Source organism: Zophobas morio, unplaced genomic scaffold (assembly GCF_036711695.1).
Source record: "Zophobas morio isolate AGI-343-1 ecotype UQ-CSIRO unplaced genomic scaffold, CSIRO_AGI_Zmor_V1 ptg000038l, whole genome shotgun sequence".
Lineage (NCBI taxonomy): Eukaryota > Metazoa > Arthropoda > Insecta > Coleoptera > Tenebrionidae > Zophobas > Zophobas morio.
This window is the reverse complement of record NW_026972143.1, coordinates 3,334,760-3,354,363: the sequence shown is the minus strand read 5'-3', so window position 1 is coordinate 3,354,363 and position 19,604 is coordinate 3,334,760. Positions and strand designations below refer to the sequence as shown.

Sequence of the window (19,604 nt, the reverse complement as noted above, 5' to 3'; positions counted from 1 at the left end):
ATTAATTAGTAAAAGCGTACTGAAAATCTTGAAATTTTTTAGAATTTGCCAATTTTTTTTGTTATACGCCTTAATAATATATTTAACTGAATATTTTTTATTGTGAGAGAATATATATTGTTGAAACTATTTGTCGATTTAAAGAAAGTCAAATTTGGAATCATCTAGTAGAATTTATTATAAAAATGTGGAATTGTCCAATTATAGGTTTGGAAGGAATCACTCTCGTAATTAATTGTGCATATAAGTAAACTCATAATGTTTGCAAATTTTGATAATTTTTTGTAAAAATTAGTCATCAGTAGCTACTTGCTAAGATAAAACTGATTTTGGCATATCACATACCTTCCAAGAAAAGAGAGGGTGGGTGGGCGGGGCTAGTAGCTGCCAAGATAAGACTGATTTTGGCAAGTGAGATACCGTCTAAGAAAAGGGAGGGTGGGTGGGCGGGAGTAGTAGCTGCCAAGATAAGACTGATTTTGGCAAATAAGACACCTTCTAACAGAAACTACTAGCCCGCCCACCCAGCCTCTCTTTTCTTGGATGGTATGTCACTTACTAAAATCACTTTTATCTTAGCAGATACTAGCCCCGCCCACCCACCCTCTCCTCTTTTAGAAGGTATGTGATTTGCCAAAGTCAGTTTTATCTTGGCAGATACTAGCCCCGCCCACCCACCCTCTCTTCTCTTAGAAGGTATGTGATCTGCCAAAATCAGTCTTATCTTGGCAGCTACTACCCCCGCCCACCCACCCTCTCTTTTCTGATTTTGGCAAATGACATACCATCTAAAAAAATATTAAACTTTTGGAATACTAGATATTTCGAAATTAATTACTGGCTGTTATTTAGAAATCTTAAATTTTCCTCAATTAGCCAAAATTCTTTAGTAATTAATAATAATGTAGTAGAATTTGTTAGGGAAAAGTGAAATTATTCAGTTATGTTTCGAAAGAATCAATTTCGGAATTATCCACCAATTTATTAAATTTTCCTAATTCTAGGAATTGAGAGATTATCTAATTAGAGAATTCTAGGAATTTTTCTAGAACTTGATTCAAGTCTTATAACATAGGTGCTGTCATTCATTCCTTTACTAGTGTACTCAGGAATGTAACTCAAAATGTTATCGAAATATTTCAAAACAAACAGGAGAAACACCCTCAAAAAACTAAAGAAATTTACAATATTATTTTTGTAATTAAAAAAATCATGCATATATTTGTAGCAGATAATTTACATTATACATATACCCACCCACGAACCGTTGATCACTACAAGCGATTCAATTAAAATATAAATATTAATGTACAAAGTGTCATATTAATATTGATCATCACATTTATTTTTAAAAAATTCAGATTTCAAATCAGATATTGCAGATTTCCTAGAAACAGGTAGTATTCCTCCAGTATTACCCACTTCTTTAAAAACTTTAGTTCAAGGAAGTAGTAGGATTTTAAACTTGTAAAAGTTGCTGACCCCTTAAAAACACGTAAAGCTTTTAGTGATACAGATCTTTTTTACATCAATCATTTCGAATTAAGTTTACAGTAAGGACTTCACATGCGCTGACATAGGGTAAAAAAAATGAGACCCATGAAGTTACTTTAGTATCAGTAGTTAGAACCAAACCTCAAAATTGCATTTTAGTAATATTTTGTGATCACGTCACCAAGTTTTTGAAGTAGATGAACAAATAAATTTTGATTAAGTAAATCTTCAAATCTGCTGTAATATTTTGATTTTTTTCCTCAAATCTAGACGTGGTAGGTAAAAATAACATTTTGAGATGACGTCACCAAATCCTTGATGAGAATTTAGAAACTCTGAAACGTCGAGCAAACATAAAATCGGCACGCTCGGTGAATGAAAAAACGAACCTGGAAGACAGGCTCCTTTATAACGTAATCGTTTCCCTAGTAGACTCTAAAGATGGTGTCAAATTGGTTTCTGCTCTAGAACTTTCAATTCAAATCGCCGTCAACAGTGAGACGGCGATGAAGACATATTGAACTGAATCAATGAATGCCTCATTGTAATTACAAGTAAAATAAATTTCCCGCATTTTTTTTAAACAACCCCTTTACACAAACGATTAATAGAATCGAGAACATTGTCGCAATTAGGGTACAATTACACCGATCTTTCGACTTCCAGAAAGGTAAATCAATAAAAAGAGGCAAAGAAACTTTATACACAACGTAGGGAGCTAACATAATAATAAAAGGATGAATTTCTCCGGTACGTGTTGTTTAACAAAAAAGGGACTCCTTAACAGATTCAATTTTTTGTAACAAGCAGACAGGTAGACTAACGAAATTATAATAAGGCAAATACTGACCTGTATTTGTTCGACGTCCGTAAATTAAAACACATTGACGTACTCAAAGTGAAAACGTAAGTTACAGGTGTTCCATTTAAAATTCAAATTTCGTATCATTACGACTTAATCAAAAGTGAAATGAGTAAGAATCTTGTAGACATGTTGATATCGCAGGGACAAATGTACGGAAGGCGTTTTATTTTAACCATTACGATAAGACGCCGAACGTAACGTAGTGGCGTCTACGAGTTTTTGATTTTTAGCAGTGGCTGTCAACGTTTGTCTTCGGTTGGAGTCAGTGGTTCGAAACAAAGTTTGAGCGCTCCAATTAAACGCGAATTAATTTTCTGCGGGATTTACTCATTGAAAGAAACAACTTTACGAACTGCTTTAACGTACTTCATTATGTATTGAGCTTAATTGGAGCGTTGTTTTAGTGTGAAAAATTTAAAACGAATTACTGTATGTAACACTTTGACATTAATAACGCAAGTTGTTTGAATCGCTTACAGTTCAAACTATTATCGATTAGAGTAAGTAGTTTAAAATTACCCCCTGGAAGGAAGTTTATGCATCAATACCAGCATTACGTGAAAATAATTGCAAAACTACATGGAAATTAGCTATTATTATGTAAGTTACTACAACTATTAGGTACGTATACGGTCGCATTATTGGGTGTTAAAAGCTCGCTTTTTAAATTATGGATTTTCATTTTTCTGTTCTCGTATGCTGGTACATGTGTTGCTACCTTTTTTGGTGGGTCTGTGGTTGCTGTCGTCTTTTTATAGTTCTGTGGTCACAGATTTCGGACTTGTCCTTGTCTACAAGTTTGTAAAAAAATACAAACCTCAAAATATACAGATTTTTTTCTAACAAACTGAAAACAAATCGTTAATTTTATTGTTTAATTTTTAACGTAGAATGAAACGAAAGAGAGAGAAAAGGGCGTTTTATAAAATTGGATAAAATGTTTGCAACGAATGGTTTATGTTTAATTCATTATTTTACAATATAAAACAATTTCCATCTATTCTTTATTAGTTGTAATTTATAAATAAACAAATTAAATGCTAATAGGACTGATATAAAATCCTATGAATTTTTACTTCCATTTTGCTTGATGCAAAAATGAAAAAACAACCGTTTCAGTTGTCATTTGTGTTTTCACTTTTTGGACCAGAATACAGTAAATGACGTGAGAATTTGAAACGGATTTTACATTTTACATGGCATGCAAAAAAAATGATGACGTCATCTCAATATGAAATGGCATAAAATTACTAGAAATTTTGGTTTGTGACAACGACAACGGAAATTACAGATAATAGAGGCCGAAAGTAAGTTCTAGAGAAACAGAAGTGAATAAAGAATTAGAAGATAGAAGAAGGACTATAGTAAATACAAGAAGTTCTATTTACCTACAGGAAAATAAAAAGGCTAAAAAAGACAGTGTAGGTAGGTTTTTTTCTGTTACTAGGATTTGAATAACCTAATTACAGATAAATGCAATTTTTACAACAAAACATCCAGCAGTCCTCTGGTCTTTTTTTTCTACAAATTAGCATTTTTAATAGTCGATATAATTTTTGCGTCGGAGTGTTGCTAAGCAACGTGCTTCCGAAAACTACGATGACATCATTTCCTATATTACCCTTGTGATATAAAGCCCCGAAAATAGACCGATTTCGAGAAAAAAGCTGCGAAAACGCGTCCAAGTAAATAAAGTCGTCATTTGAAATTTTAATAGGAACTCAAATGTCCTATTAAACTCATTACTACTGTGAACCACTCGGCAAAAAGTCCAACCGCTCCACCAGGATCTCCCCTAAATTTTTAAACGAAAAACCGATTGAAAACCGTCGATCTGCGCCCCCGAATCCACGACGATAATTAACCCCATCGCATCCCCGATACACATCTTTCCCCTCAAGAAACCCCTCCCTCTCCCCACTTTTCGCAAACTTTCTCAAACCATATTGGTCTTGTTCGTTTTTTCCCGTCGTGCAAATCGCAAGCGGGGCCCGTACTCCCCGATTTCGAGCCCGCCGCCCGGAGCCCCGGCCGACCCCCATAAATCGCGCCCGCGGCCGCCGCCGCCGCTCAGGAGGAATCCACACGTCGTGTAAACAACATAAAAAGGACGAAGGACTCCCCGAAATCGATGTCCTGCCGAATAAGAATCGACGTGCCGCAGGTCAGGACTAGACGACCGAACAGAGACGCTTATGAAAATCAATAACGTTAGACAAGGAGGGGAGGTGGGGGCGGGGGGTGCACGTACCCCAGGCGCCCCTCGGCCGTCAGCGCTCTTCGACTTTTTCGGGCTCACGCTTGCGCGCCATTTTTTTCCGACGCCGCCGCCCCCCGCCCGAAAAAAACCAACACACGACGAAGAGGGCGATTTTTTCGCCCCGCGTGGCGGCGGCGGCCGCCCCCTCCCGCCGCCGATTCCAGAACGTTTCGTGTGGTATCGACGCGACCTGCACCTGGGCCGCAGTCCGGCCCTGGACCGGGGGGAGGGGGAATGGCTTTTAAGAAAAAATCGGCACAGGTGAGCTGAGGGGATGAAAAAATCACCGGATTCGCACAGAACTTCGCTCGCTTTGCAGATACGTGTTAATGTTTCGGCGAGACGTGGTTAAAAGTAACAGGAGAATATTTGATCAAAAGGAAAGTGCCACTTACGGGTGTTTCGTCGCTTAAAAAACTTTTCAAAAAGGTCATTTTAATATCCATTTTTGGTAAGAAAAGCAGTAACAAGCATAAAAGAGCGAGTCTGGTTGTAGGATATTAAAATTTAGAATTATTACACCCAATTTTTATATAAATCTCGTAGGTCGGTAACGCAAATAACAAAAGGAAAGGACCGGGAACGGGGCCCTTGGGACGCCATTTAAAACATCAGTGGAAGCACTAAAATCAACGCCAGTTTGACTTCATACGCACGACAGGTAAATTTATAAAGATTATAATAAAGCAAACTCCATTGAATAACGTTTTAAAATGACGCCATAATTATAGGAGTGGGGATAAATATATAATTTCTAACGTTCCCACGACTTGGCGAATTACATGACAGACAAATCGATAAAATAAGGGATTTACACTCGTCTGGAGACACAGACACCCTGTATAAGCAATTCCACCTCATCTTGTACGCGTAATCCTTGAAAATTGGTAAGAGTGAAACGACATATCATATTTAGAAAAAAAGTCGTCGTTATTATACGGAACTTTGCATGTAATTTGCTCCTGGTTTCAAAAACAATTTTTTCGGTTAAACGTTTTTTAATTAAAAAAAATTCTTGCCTAAGCAAACGACAATCAAAAAGTACGAAAGGCCATTACGAAGTGAGGTGGAAGAGGAAATGATGGTAATTGTAAAATGTACGAAAAATCTGCGTAAATTAAAGGGCTGAGGGCGAAGAATAGGGCACGAAAGGGCGGAAGTATGGCAAAAAATGGATGCACTTGTGTGTAGTGAACTTACCTAGGGGGTTTTAGGGTAAGCGTACATAGAGTACATTGTCCGCCACTAGTAAGTGATTGCAAGAATTTCTACAGTTTTATATTCAGCAGGTTATAAGTTATACACAGGGCACTGCTTCATACGCACTTATGCGTCGTTACTATCAGTTTGCTTGCAGTAGATAAACATTAATTTTTCTTTTCGAAACCGTTAAATTAAAAATTCCATTGTTATCACCTGCACTGTTTTCATCGCAACGTAAGTGCCACTAAAACTAATGGTGCAGTAAGATCTCATATAGTCCTACACGTATGCACTTGTTATTGTTATTGTACTCGCTTATGTGACACATATCATGAAACCACCTATGTTTAAATCGATGTTGTTGATGTTTTAACAAAACTTGTAACAAATAGTTAATAACCTATTTCGTGTAGGGCAACTGGAGCTCGGAAAGTTCAACAAGCAAATAAGCTTGTCATATTTGAAATATGTATGAATTTTTTGAAGGGAATAACTTTAGTAAACGGTTTGGTAAAAAAAGCTACAAAATCGACCAAAATAAGCTAACCGAAGGTAACGTTTCGAGTTCATGACTAGACAAGTTCGCCGTTTTTTTCTTGCCTGGAAAGTTCTATAAAAGCTAAGCCATTCATCGCAGAGTTCATTCATTAATTATAAGCAAACAAGCTAATCCCAAATGTTAATTTGTATTTCATTAATTGCTGGGCTTTGACGGCGGATAAAATTAAAGGTAAATTTTGCTTATACAAGTTCTGTAATGGTAAAGTTATTACTGTTTTAAAGTTCATCTAAAACAACTTATCTAATACCGAAAGTCGTGTTTGCTTTTTTTGCGTCTAAAAACGAGCCCAAGGTATAGAGCTTGGAAAGGCAAACTTTATTACAAGCTGTAGCCTGACAAAAAATTGCAAACACGACAATTTGCCCTCAGTGCTACTTGAACTGTTTATTTTTTCTATAACGTCATCTATATGCTCATTTAAAGTTGAATGGTCCTTCGAGCCGGATTTCCTTTCAAAATAAACCTATATCAGGCGAAACTCACCCATTAAAATCGTAAACGTTCTCATATTAATCAGCTATATCACTCGAAGCGAGTATTATCCAAATAAGGAAATCGCCCTGTGTAATTAGCGATATTACTTATAATAAATTCATAAGAAATTAATTGAATCGTCATACAGAACCGGAGTATCTTTAAGTTAACTCCACATAAGTACAAAGTTCCCAGCAAGTTAAACACCACTATAAAACTCGATATGATAAGCCTGCTGGGGGAATGTGGTTCTCAAGAAAATGAATAAAATACTTGATAGCGAGTAATTTTGGAGCGTCCGCTAAGGGAAGTATTGCGATAGGATCGTGTAGAAGTCGCCGTGTAAATCACTCTATCTACTTTTTTGACTGTTGACATTTACTCGAACTTGTCCAAGTACTGACCTGACGTTCCCTGTATTATTAAAAAGCGATTTTTCCCCACTCGCCCGAAATAGTTTAATTAATGACCTCGCGGTTTACGTTTGTTGCTATCAGCCAGACCGCCTGTCAATCGATACAAATGACAGAGAATTACCGGCGGCATTTAAGAAATCCATGCTATAATTTGCTGTCTAGTCGCCTTAATGACCCAGACATTAAATACATATTTGATACTCCTCCTAGAAATTGGATCAAATCATAAACGACTGCCTATTACTTTAACCACGAAATTACCCTCCTACCCCAGAAAATATAAATCGTTAAAACCCCACACCTGGCCCAGTCCGGCCCTGTTCCGGGTGTCACTGCCTACCCGGCATGTAACTCAACACCCTCTATCTCATTAAAAATCCGAAATTAGACGGTTTTTTAAGTATTTTTTTCCCATCCCATATCTCGTTCGTTTAACATTCGAACACATATGGCCACAGTAAGTGTCTTCGAGGCGCAGTCGCCCAGCGGAATATTCATCGCAACCAAGGGACACCCCACACGAGCAAATCGCGAGCAAAGCGAAAAACCGCGAGATCGCGACACGCGACCCCCACCACCCGGACGGCCGTAATTAATCATGGCCGCCGGAGGGGAGGCGTACCGACTAATTGACAGCGAAGATTTCGCAGGCCGACTGCAGGATGCCACATGTGGACGCTTTCGTGGAATCAAGAAAGCTGCGGTGCGAACAGACGCGCATCGCATTTAAGTGTATTATATGGGCATTAGATTTGGCGGGACTGGGGGAAGGATGTGTCGGGAACACTTGATGGAGAGTGTTGAAGGCGATTGAGCCGAGTGACCTCTGATCATGAACGAACCATAACTAATAATAACAAGAAGAATTAATTATCCCAGTATCGATAAGTACTCCTGAGAATTCAGTTGCTCCACGACCTGTTAAAATATGTGACACTTGTGTGAAAATTGAATGAAAAACAAGTTGTATGTCAGTGAAAACAATCAAACTACAAGATTGAAAAGCAGCAAATATAGCGTTAACATAAAATAAAAATAGAGTGGGGCCGATAACAGATCCTTGAGGAACATCAAAGTTTCAAGAAAGAACAAATATTTGCATTTGTGGTATTTTCACAGTAGTCACTTTTCAAAATTGTTCAAAATTTTCAAAAGCTTGAATGTTGATTTTTCGGCTGTGAAATTAAACTGAGATGAACGAAAGTTTATTCGTCTCAAAGTGCCAGTATTTGTTGTCGAAGGGCTTCTCCAAATATTTTACTAATAACGGGAGTGGTCGAAATGGGTCGATAATTGCTAATTGTTAATTCATATCACCTTTTTGTAAATAAGGGAAACACTTCAGACATCTTTAAACAAGGTGGAAAGCAACTCTCCTTTATACATCCATTGAATAATTTAGTTAAAGGAAAAACAAATTGATACCGTGTTTCATTATTTTTGCATTAGGTCCGTCTACGTGCAGGCTGGAGAAATTATCCAGATTTAGAATTATGTACTCAATAAACGTAACATCTTTGAAAAAGCCCCTAGTAGCTTAATAGTCCGAGCACGTCTGAAAAACCGCCTCATAATTTCATTTTTGCGTTTGCAAATAACCGCCGAAAGCAGTGACCTGTAAAAAAACGTTAGTAATATATTTTCGGTGCAATTTACATTTTGGAAATTGAACCGGCCCCCGCCTCTTATCAGCCGCAGTCCTTATCAGCCAACAATATCCACTTTCATCGCACCTCGCAACTCGAATTTCTCGGAAATTCAAATCAAGTTATCATGTCAAACAAGCGTCCCACTTGACAACGAGTGTTCGCGCAACCGTCACTTAAATTAAAAATAAATTTGACAAAATTAAATAGAAGCCGCCTGGAATCGGCGATGCGCACGTCATCCGATAACAATCGAAAAAATCAGGTAGTCCTTGTCCTATTATTAGGCCAAATAAAAACCGGTACGGTCCGTTAATTTCCTCCAATAAAAATATTTTTTATTCGCGCTGCGATAATCTCAGAGGCCCACTTTTTGTTTATTAAACAAACAAAAACAAATCGTTTTCCATCCTAACCGAAGTAAGATCTAGGTAGGCGATGACTGGTCCGAATTCAGACAAAAGCGCCTCGGAAAAAAGTTCATTGAGTTATAAATGATTTATCGCCCGGAATAAATTAGAAACGTCAATACGTCCCTGTACGTCTTTTGTCGCAGGAGCAACGCCAACTGCACGCTTTTTAATTTTAATTTGTTCATAGGTCACTCGGATCAATCGCGTTCGACAATTGACGTAACAAGAGACGTGAAGGGACGGCGTAATAATAATAAAATGAATTGAAGGCGAAACCTTTTCGTATTAGTCCCAGCCTGTGCTCTATGACTATGTATTTTAATAATATCTTTTTAATTGTATAATTGTGACTTGTGCAGCTCAAGCGCTTTCTGCCAGTGACGTAAATAGACATTCGTTTGTTTGTTTGTTTGTTATAGGATGAAATTTTTCTGGTATTAACGACTAGAATTTTAAAATTCTGGAAACTTCTTTTTGTGTTATTTACCACAATTAATTCCGAAAACATAGAAACTTGTAACTCGGTGTGATCAAGATAATTTGTAAACAAGTTAGCTGATTATACTATCAACTTCTGACCCAACGTTAGCACACACTAACGATTTTGCCCCAAGACTCACTCAATTATTAATTATCTTGATCATGGCATGCAAAATTTGGGGTTTATAAATATATAATGTCGCTTGAACATTTACACTAGTAACGCAAAAAACGTCAGTTCTCAAACAATTAAGAATAAGTAGCTTAAAGTAAATGTACTAAAAATTTCAAATATAAGCGGGATTTAATTATTCAGACGCAAAAAATGTGGACACTGGGAACATAAAACATTACAGTGTGGTTATTTTCAAGTGAATAACGTTTCAGAACTCGAAAAATAGAAGAATATCGATGTTTTCAATATTTTTTGACGTCTCTACCAAAGTCAAAATTGTACAAAATCAATTTTATTTTGAAATACCGTAAACTTGATTTTAGCAATTCGATTTTTAATTTGGTTTCTACATGGTGAACTGAAAGAGTTTCCAGAATTTCCCTTATTTGGAAATATATTTATCACTAGAAATTTGTAGAAAATTTTCAGAAATTGCAAAAATTTTAAATTAAAGTCTAACGTCTGATACTTGAGATTTCAGAAACGATTCCGATATACTTGTTGCTGCCAGTGTTTGCTTATCAACCCCTTCATTTTTTAACAACCCTTTCATTTTTTCAACAATTTTTTCACCCAACCCCCATCCCCTACCTGCCAAATACGCCGAAAATCACCACCAAATCAAAACCACCCTTTCGTAAACCCAAAAAAAAAAACAATACCAACGAATATGCAAACGAACCCTCGTAATTTTTTGTCGCCATCTCGTAAAAAAACGCACCCTGAATAAAGGGTTACGTACCATCACAAACATTAACGGATTTAATTTTTTTTCTTAAACCATTTATATTCTTGTCCGTTTCCTGCATGGAGGGGGTTAGAGGTTGTGGTTACGTACTTTTTTCACACACATCTTTTGCATACATCGGGTGCATCACCCGTTAAAAGGCTTTAATGAATACACTCGACATAATCCGTCCTTTATTTCATCCTTAAACCTTTGAAAGGGGACGAAATCCGGTAATTACCGTCGCATAATCGGGGACGCGGAGGCATCCAGCGTCTTATTTTTTCGACTTGAGGGATATTTTTAGAACGGAGGCGCTTTAATTCGTGGGGGTGGCTATTTTTGGGGCGAATCGCCGAGAGGAAATGAGGAAAAACAAAGGCTTCGCACATGAGTACACACGAATGAGATGGATGGCATTGTCAAAAACCAAAACACGCATACGATATGATAATAGGGAGATTATGTAGATGAGCAACCCTTTACGTGAACCCCCGCCGGGAGGGTCGACGGCGTCGTAAAGACAAGGAAGAGAGGGTTAAATACCTCAAGGGCTAACTACTTGTGAGCGGCAGGTTTTTTTGCATACAACCGTCTGGACGGAGGATTTTTTTTGCGGGGCTTTCATGCCCAATTTGAATTCGGTGTGAAGGAAATTTAAATAAAAAATCGGTGGGGTTGGTGTTTTTTTCGGGAGATTCCCAGTGGTTGGAGGGGTAGGGATGGTGACGGTTTTTTCGAGAAGACGTTGCTGAAAATGCGCTAATCATCCAGGGAAACAATAGTTTATTACATTAAATTATAGATTTGATTTTATGTTTGAAGGCATTTTTTTGGGGGGAAATATTTATACAGGGTGACTAAAAAGGAGATACTCGTGGAGATTTTTTCTGAATTAATTGATGCATCATACTTTAATATTTTCAAATATTAATAATTTTGTAAAATTTTGTATTGCATTATTATTTTCGTGTAGAATAAATTTAATTTTCAAACCTACATACTTTTGTATATTAACAAAAATTATAAAAACTGTCAAAATTGCTAACAAAAATTTTGGCGTGAAGTAATTAGGTTTGTATACGCAAATAATTGTGTTAATAAATTCAGAAAAAAAGAAAAAAATCTCTGCAAGAAACTCTTTTTTTTTGTAATGCGATATAATATTATACAACAAAATTTCGAGTAAATACGAAAATATGGTTGACATTACCACTTTTTCGTTGAAAATAAATTTTGAAAAAACTTTTTTTTTTTTCAAAAAAGTAGTTCATTTTAAGTATACGTAGTAGCTTCGAAGTAATTTTGGTGCATTAGTTGTCATGAAACACCCTGTATATTTCACAATTTTCGAGATCTGGAAAAAATCGGCCGAGATATGAACAAAAAATATCTACTATACAGGGGCGATCTCGTTAATTATTAGAAATAAAAAAAAGTTATATACGAAAGTTGATATATGCAGACTGTTCTGTTTTTAAGGTGTAACACACAACTTAGGTTTTTCAAATGGAACACCCTATATATTTTTACAAATTCAAATTGACCTTTTCTTAGGCTTTATAACAACACATTATTTTTGAATTTCCATTGCGACGTTGCCATGTTATTCTAATTTTCTTGATTTTTTTTTAGTAATGGAAGGATTCGCTTCAAAAAAATCGCAATAGGGTTATTTTTAAAATCTGTGATATAATATTTTGTGAAGAAATAAATAAAGGTAGGCGTTTTGTTGTGGTATAAATAATATTAAGTCTTACTATACAGAGTGCTTTTTTTTTAATTAAATTATTACAATGTTCAAATATCCTTGTTTCAATTTATTACAAATAAAACACTCTGTATTTTATTAATGCACATAATTCTGTTTTTGTTTTCCTTTATTTATTAAGTGTTTTTTCAATTTTTACCTTTTTAAGAGAGACCGACACATGGAAATAGTGAGAACAAAAAATACAGTATGATGCAGTAATAAAATACAGAGTGTTCTATTTGAAAACATTGAAATATCCGAACTTTGAAAACTGTAACGTTTCAGATTTTTTAGAAACACCCAAAATTTTACTTAGTGGATACCACAACAAATGCATTGCTAAAACAATTCCAGGAAAATCTCAAAAATAAAAAATGATATATGATGTTATTTTTGGAAAAAACAAGTTGATGTACTGTACCTAAAAAACAAAACACTTTGTATAGTCGAAAATAATTTCAATACATGTTCTTCAAAGAACTGTCAGTTTTAGTCCCCGTCTTTTTTATATTTTTAATAATTAATGAGATGATCCTGTATATTATATTCCACAAAAATTCAATAACTATATTGACTTTTGACTGTATTTTCAAATAATATTTCCTGTACAAATGGCAAATGTTCACGGAACAGTTGTATTGGAGCACCTATATATTAGGCAAAATTTGCTACTAAATTGAATCCAATATTGTTGAGGTTTTTGTATAATTTTGGACAAATTTCAACTCTATTTCTCATCCACTTCAGCTTTAGGAAACATAAGTAAATAAATAAATAAAGAGATAAATAAATAAATAAATAAAAATTAAAAGTTAGTGTACCCTGCGTTGAGAAGTAGAACTTGTTCAAAAACTAATGAAATTATTTTCATCTATACAGAGTGGTCTGTTTTGAGGTGGGACATACGTTTTTTTAATGGAACTTTCTAAACAAAACAGCAAAATGTAGGTGAGATATGACTATTTAAGAGCATGATGTTATAGAATTTTGTACAAACACCCTGTGTACAAAGTCTTAGTTTTATTGGTACTGTATCTACTTATAAAATATTATCACATATACCAGATGTTCCAAAAATGACAGATAAACTCGATTGTACGTTGTTAAGAAGGCTATGAAGAATCGAAAAAAATGGTTAAAAAATTTCTGAACCAAATTTTTGGAATATTAAACTTCAAAATTGATAAATTAACTTCGTAATTCTGATATGTTTTGATGTGCATTTCATTGACAGTGTAAAATTCCGATCCGAATTGTCAAAAATGACATCTGTCAACAGTAAAAAAAATGACGTTGTGGGTGTTGTTATGGCTATTTATTATTAAATTATTAATAACTATATACTTATCTGTTATCAGGCATGTAGTTCATTAAAAGATATCCAAATTACGACGTTAATTCTTCAACATTGAAGTTTAATATTTTCAACAATTTGATTTGGCAATTTTTTAAACCATTTTTTCCTGCCTTTTTAGAACACCCTGTATATAAGGAAAATGACCTTGTTGTGTTATTTTTTGAGATCAATCAGAATATCTAAAATTATATAGGATGTTTCACACAAAAAAGCTACTAGTGCGGTCTTTTTGTCAAAGTGGTCACGTTTAACAATAATAGGCTAACATGTTTCGGCACACACTGCATGGTACCATCATCAGAGTTAAAAAAATTGCTGGTAAATGACTTTATAAAAAGATTTATAATAATGATAAACTTATTATATATAAAAAAAAAATAATAATAATTTACATCTCGTGCCTGAAAAACAAAACTCTATACTTGAAAATAAAAAAAATGTACATATATTCGAAAATAAAAAACTGTATAATATTGGTATTGAAATCGAGTAGCGCATGCTTATTGGTTCATCCGGTATAATAATTACTGTAAAAAGAATAATTCGACGGTGTTTTCCCAAAAACATGTAAACTTTTATTTTCTCGAATGTTACATTAATTTTCTTAACCATAAAAATAATTAAACACTGATTTTGTAAATTTTTAACTCGTCACGTATTATTTTAAACCTTCAAAATTAAAATTTCTTTTCCAATTTTTTATTGAAATTTTTGTGTAAATTATTATGAAGATATGATCACTCAAATATTTACCACGTTATCACAGAATTCAAAAAATGAAAAATCAAAAACTTTCGAGAAACTTAAAAATCGAAAAATCGAGTAATTTTATGAATCGAAAAACCGAGAAAAAAATTGAAAAATCTAAAATTTAAAAATGGAAAAAAAAGAAAAAAATCGAGGATGAAAAATCGAAAAACCCAAAATTTAAAAAATTGAAAAATTTTAAAATTGAAATGACGAAAAATTGGGACATGGAAAAAGTGGAAAATCGGAACATCGAAGAATTGGAAATCGAAAAGTCGAAAAATTGAAAAATTAAAAAAAAAAAACGGTAACACGAAAAATCGAAAAATCAAAAAATTACTAATTTTAATCGAAATAATCGAAATCTAAGTTGAAAATCGAGTAACTAAAATATACAAAAAATTGAAAAAATCGAGAAATTGATTGAAAAACTCCCAAAATTGAACTGTTCAAAAAATTAAAAATTTGAAAAATCGAGAAAGTTGAACAATTTTATACATCGACAAACCGAGTACTCAAGAAATCGAATCAAAAAATCGATAAACAATTTTAAATTTTGAAAAACTGAAAAATCGAAGAACTGAAAAATTGAAACATCAAAAATTGAACAACTGAAAAATCTAAAAATGAAAAAATAAAAAATTGAGAAATCGAAGAAAAATTAAAGAATCAAAAAATTCATTAACCCCAAAACTGAAACATCGAAAAATTGAGAAATCGAGAAGTTGAAAAATCGAAAGATCAAAAAATTGACAATTTTTTAAAAATCCAGAAATTGATCTAAAAACTCCCAAAATTGAACTGTTGAAAAAATGAACAATCGAGTAATTTAAAAATCGAATAAAAAAAATCGTGAAATTGAAAAATCATTTTAAAAATTTGAAACACTGAAAAAGCTAACTTAAAAACTGAAACATCAAAAATTGGACAAATTCAAAAATCTAAAATTTAATAGAAAAATCGAGAAATTCAAAAGTTCCAAAATTAAAATGACGAAAAATTGGGAAATCGAAAAATGAAAAATCGGAACATGCAAAAAATGAAAAATCGGAACATCGAAGAATTGGAAAATCGAAAAACCGATAAGTCGAAAAATTGAAAAATTGAAAAATCTAAAAAGCCCAAAATCGAAAAATCAAAGTTAAAAATTTCAAATTAAAAAAATCTCGAGAAATCGCAAAACTGAAAAATCGAAAAATCAAAAAGTTTAAAAATCGTAAAACTGAGAAACCGAAAATCTAAAACTAAGAAGTAGAAAAATCGAGAAATCGAAACATCAAAAAACTGAAAAATCTAAAATTAAAAATCGAAGAAAAATTGGAGAATCAAAAAATCCCAAAACTGAAACATTGAAAAATTGAGGAATCGAGAATTTGAAAAGCCTGTAATCGAAGTCGAAAATTAAAAAAATAGGAAAATCAAAACCCTGAAAAATCGAATAATTGAAACTCGAAAAACCGGTAAGTCGAAGAATCGCAACACCGAAATTTGGAAAACTTAAAAATTTATGTAACGAAACGTTTTCTTAACCATAAAAATAATTAAACAATGATTTTGTTTATTTTTAACTCGTCACGTATTATTTTAAACCTTCAAAATTAAAATTTCTTTTTTGATTGAAATTTTTGTGTAAATTATTATGAAGATATGATCACACAAATATTTACCACGTTATCACAGAATTCAAAGATTCTATGTTCAATTCCAGATCGAAATTTTTATTTGGGATAAAATATTAGAGGTAGATTTAGGCACCGAACAATAAAGTGTAAAAAATTCCTCAAAATATTATGATACCCAAGAACACCTCTTTTATTCAGTAGAATTTTTTACCATAATTACACTAAAAAAAATTATGAAAGCTCATTTGTATATTTGTTGCCGCTGTAATTTTTTGTATGTAAAAACCGATGTTTTAAGTTTGGGACAACTTTTTTCTAGCAGCCCAATAAAAAGTGGAACCTAATTAAATTGAACGTTAAACAAAATGTAACAAAAGTTCTTAAAAAAAACAGGAAAACCGACGTCGGATTTTAGCCCGATATGAAAATTATTCAATAAAAGCCGACTCTTTCAGGTCTCTCTCCAAAGAGTCGTTGCTCAATTACCATACTCCCTGTCTTCCGCCTCCTTAAACAAAGCCCTTTTTTCCTAACCCTTTAATTTTTTTTCCAACGCCACCGGTGTGCCCCTCACTCCGCTTAATTTTTTTTCTACCGCCTGGATCCGCCAGTGTTTCTCACGATAAATGAACGAGGTACGGGCCATCATCTATCTTCCGTTTGTCTAATCGTTAATAGCCATTTTTGTCACGTCTGCGAGATTTGCATACGGGGTTGCGGAATGGTAAAAAATGAATTCTTTCATCTTAGCTCCCTCAGGTATATGCAGATGAGGCTCATAGTTTTTTTGCCCGAGGGTCTCCTCTTATAGTTTTTTCTATTATCTATGGATCCACGTTTTTATTATCTCACGGTGTAAGAGCTGGTTTTAATTTTATTTATTTATGCGGAGGGGTGGTGGGTATTTGGGTGGAGAGGTAGAGGGGTTTTGTTTACTCGAAGATTTAGTGATATTAGGAGGTACTTCAAAGTGAGGGTTTGAGCTGCTTAATGAGATGAAAATTATAATAAAGTAATTAATTTTGTTATAAATATTAAATGAATATTACAAAGTTGTTTTTTGCATTGTTACTTTGTAAGCTGAATTAATTACAATATTCAATAGGTGTGTATTTTTTCGATTTAAAGCAGCATAACTTCGTTGTATGTTTAAATTACGAGTAAGTAAAGCAGATAATTAATTTCAGAAATAGTCTTGATAGTTACAATTTTTTTAAATTATTACATTTCATTATAAAAATTACGAAATATTCTGATTTTACCAAAATTTTTTATTAAAGATATTTCAACTGTGGTGGGATAAGTTAATGAAGGCTTTGAAAGAACTGAAGGAATTTTTTGTGTAAAATTTTGCAAGTCTTTTGAAAGCTCAGAAATTTGATTTTTCAATTAAAATTATACTCGGGAAGTGAAAAGGCTGACTTCAACAACAATTCTGGTGTTTTTTAAATATGGATGAATAAATTAAACATCGAGGACTAAAAAAATTAGAAAATTGGTTAAAATGTTATAATTATATGATAGAAAACTAAACATCTGTTTAGACTTAAAATCTTCATTAATTAAAAATTTTAATACAGTCAATTTGACGAGATTTAAAGTTTTCAAAAAAAGAAAAAATCAAAATTTAAGATTTTGCAAATTAATTGCAAAACTACACTAGAAGTTCGCAACACAAGACATTAATCTTAGATAAAGCGTTGTGATAGTTTTGAAAAATCTCATATTTTATTAAACTAAATCTCCAACAAACTTACAACTAAAAACCGCAAAGTTTCGAACATTTCAAAAGTTCAGTCAATATCGGCTTAAAAAAATTAAGCAAATCTTTCACAAAAATACAGAAAGCTCCATTCAAACAAATAACCAAATAAAGCTTTCATTTTACTTGTTCTCAAGTTACACGAAGTATTTATTTTAAAATTCTTCTTCGAGCTTCCACACAATTCCCATTTCGCCGTATTATCGCATTTCTCCTGATCGACAACGACTTACGTACATTATTATTATTCAATTTCATAACACAAAAACGCTCCCAACAAAATCTGGAGCCAGACAACTTCATTTTTTATTTCTCCAAATATGAATACTAAAAGTTGCTCAAGGCATAAAAATTTCCAGCAGTACTTTTTTCCTTAGCATTATAAAAAAAATCCCATTTCGCCTTCTCGAAACTGTTTACTAATTTTTTTGCACGTTTTGGAATAAAAGCCATTTCATTAGCGCTGTTGTTGCAAAAAACGTATTTGTCGCAATTTAAAATCTCTCTGCGATATATGGGGTGTTAATATTTTCTGTACACCGTTTACCGAACAGATGGAGCGTTAGAACCGTGTCAACTTACCTCCTGGTTCCAGGACATGTAGTGGGACATCGCCGGGTCCATGTGCTCCGCCATGACGCTCATCCAATGGACCAGACCTTGCGCCCCCTGGCCACCCACGCCCCCCGACTGCGGCCCCGAGGGGCTGCCGCCCGATTGGGCGCCGTCCCAACCGAATGCTTTCTGTAATATAAATAATAAAAAAGAGTCATTAGCACGTGCAGAAAAAATCCAATTGAAGGTTTTAAAATGGATGAAGGATAGAGGACGGACGGCGAGACGAAAGCGGCGGGGAGGAAAATGTTGTTTTGTTTCAATTTTCTGTATTGTTTTATCATTCGAGTTATAACGTCGCTCCGGAGAATCTCAAAAAGCAGAGAGGAAAAAGGCTCGGAAATTGCGGTAATATAAAAATGCTCGATGTGGATGTTCTTTTTTTATTAAGAAGAGTGGAGGAGGATGAAGGGGGACGGAATAATCGGATGTGTTCATTGAAGGTTCCTGAGTGGTTAGTGTTATTTTTTGTTGAATGCGGTGTTTAATTGGCTGGGGTTTAGTAAGACGGATTTATTGAAAAAGTATAGTTTTTAAGACTGAATTATTTAATTATTTTTCACTTAAATTATTACTATTTTATTTAACTATTATTATTTGTAAATACAATGTTTTTGGTGACCCTGTATGAAGTCGATAGGTACTTTACAAGATAGAGTACTATTGAATGATTCCCAGAAAGATATATTTATTTTGATAAATAATGCACATGATAAAATAAGTGTACAAAAAATGACCTTCGATATTACTTTCAAAATTAACACGACACTAGAAAATTTTCCTTTGTTGTTCGTAATTTTGATAATAAGATAATGTTCTAAAGTTATTTTGAGACTATTTTGACGGAAGATTAAATTTAAAGTTAAATATAAAACAAGCATGGAATGTGCTATAGCAACAAGAAATATCGCCTTTATTAAAAATTTTAACAACGACTAACCATAATTGAAAATTCAAAATTTTGTTATCAAACGAAGATGTGGCAAGCAACCAGATTGTTTTAACAACAAAAAGCAAATAAGTTATCATAGAA

General features: G+C 33.8%; 1 protein-coding gene across 4 annotated transcripts in view; it reads right to left on the bottom strand.

The window, feature by feature from the left end:
* Positions 1-19,604, bottom strand: part of LOC135139885 (zinc finger protein rotund-like) — a 296,081-nt gene that overhangs the window by 131,627 nt on the left and 144,850 nt on the right. For all 4 annotated transcript variants that reach the window (XM_064070240.1, XM_064070237.1, XM_064070238.1 and 1 more), the window contains one exon: positions 18,539-18,700. In XM_064070240.1, the coding sequence (XP_063926310.1) occupies positions 18,539-18,700 (162 nt within the window). The remainder of the gene's footprint in view (positions 1-18,538; positions 18,701-19,604) is intronic.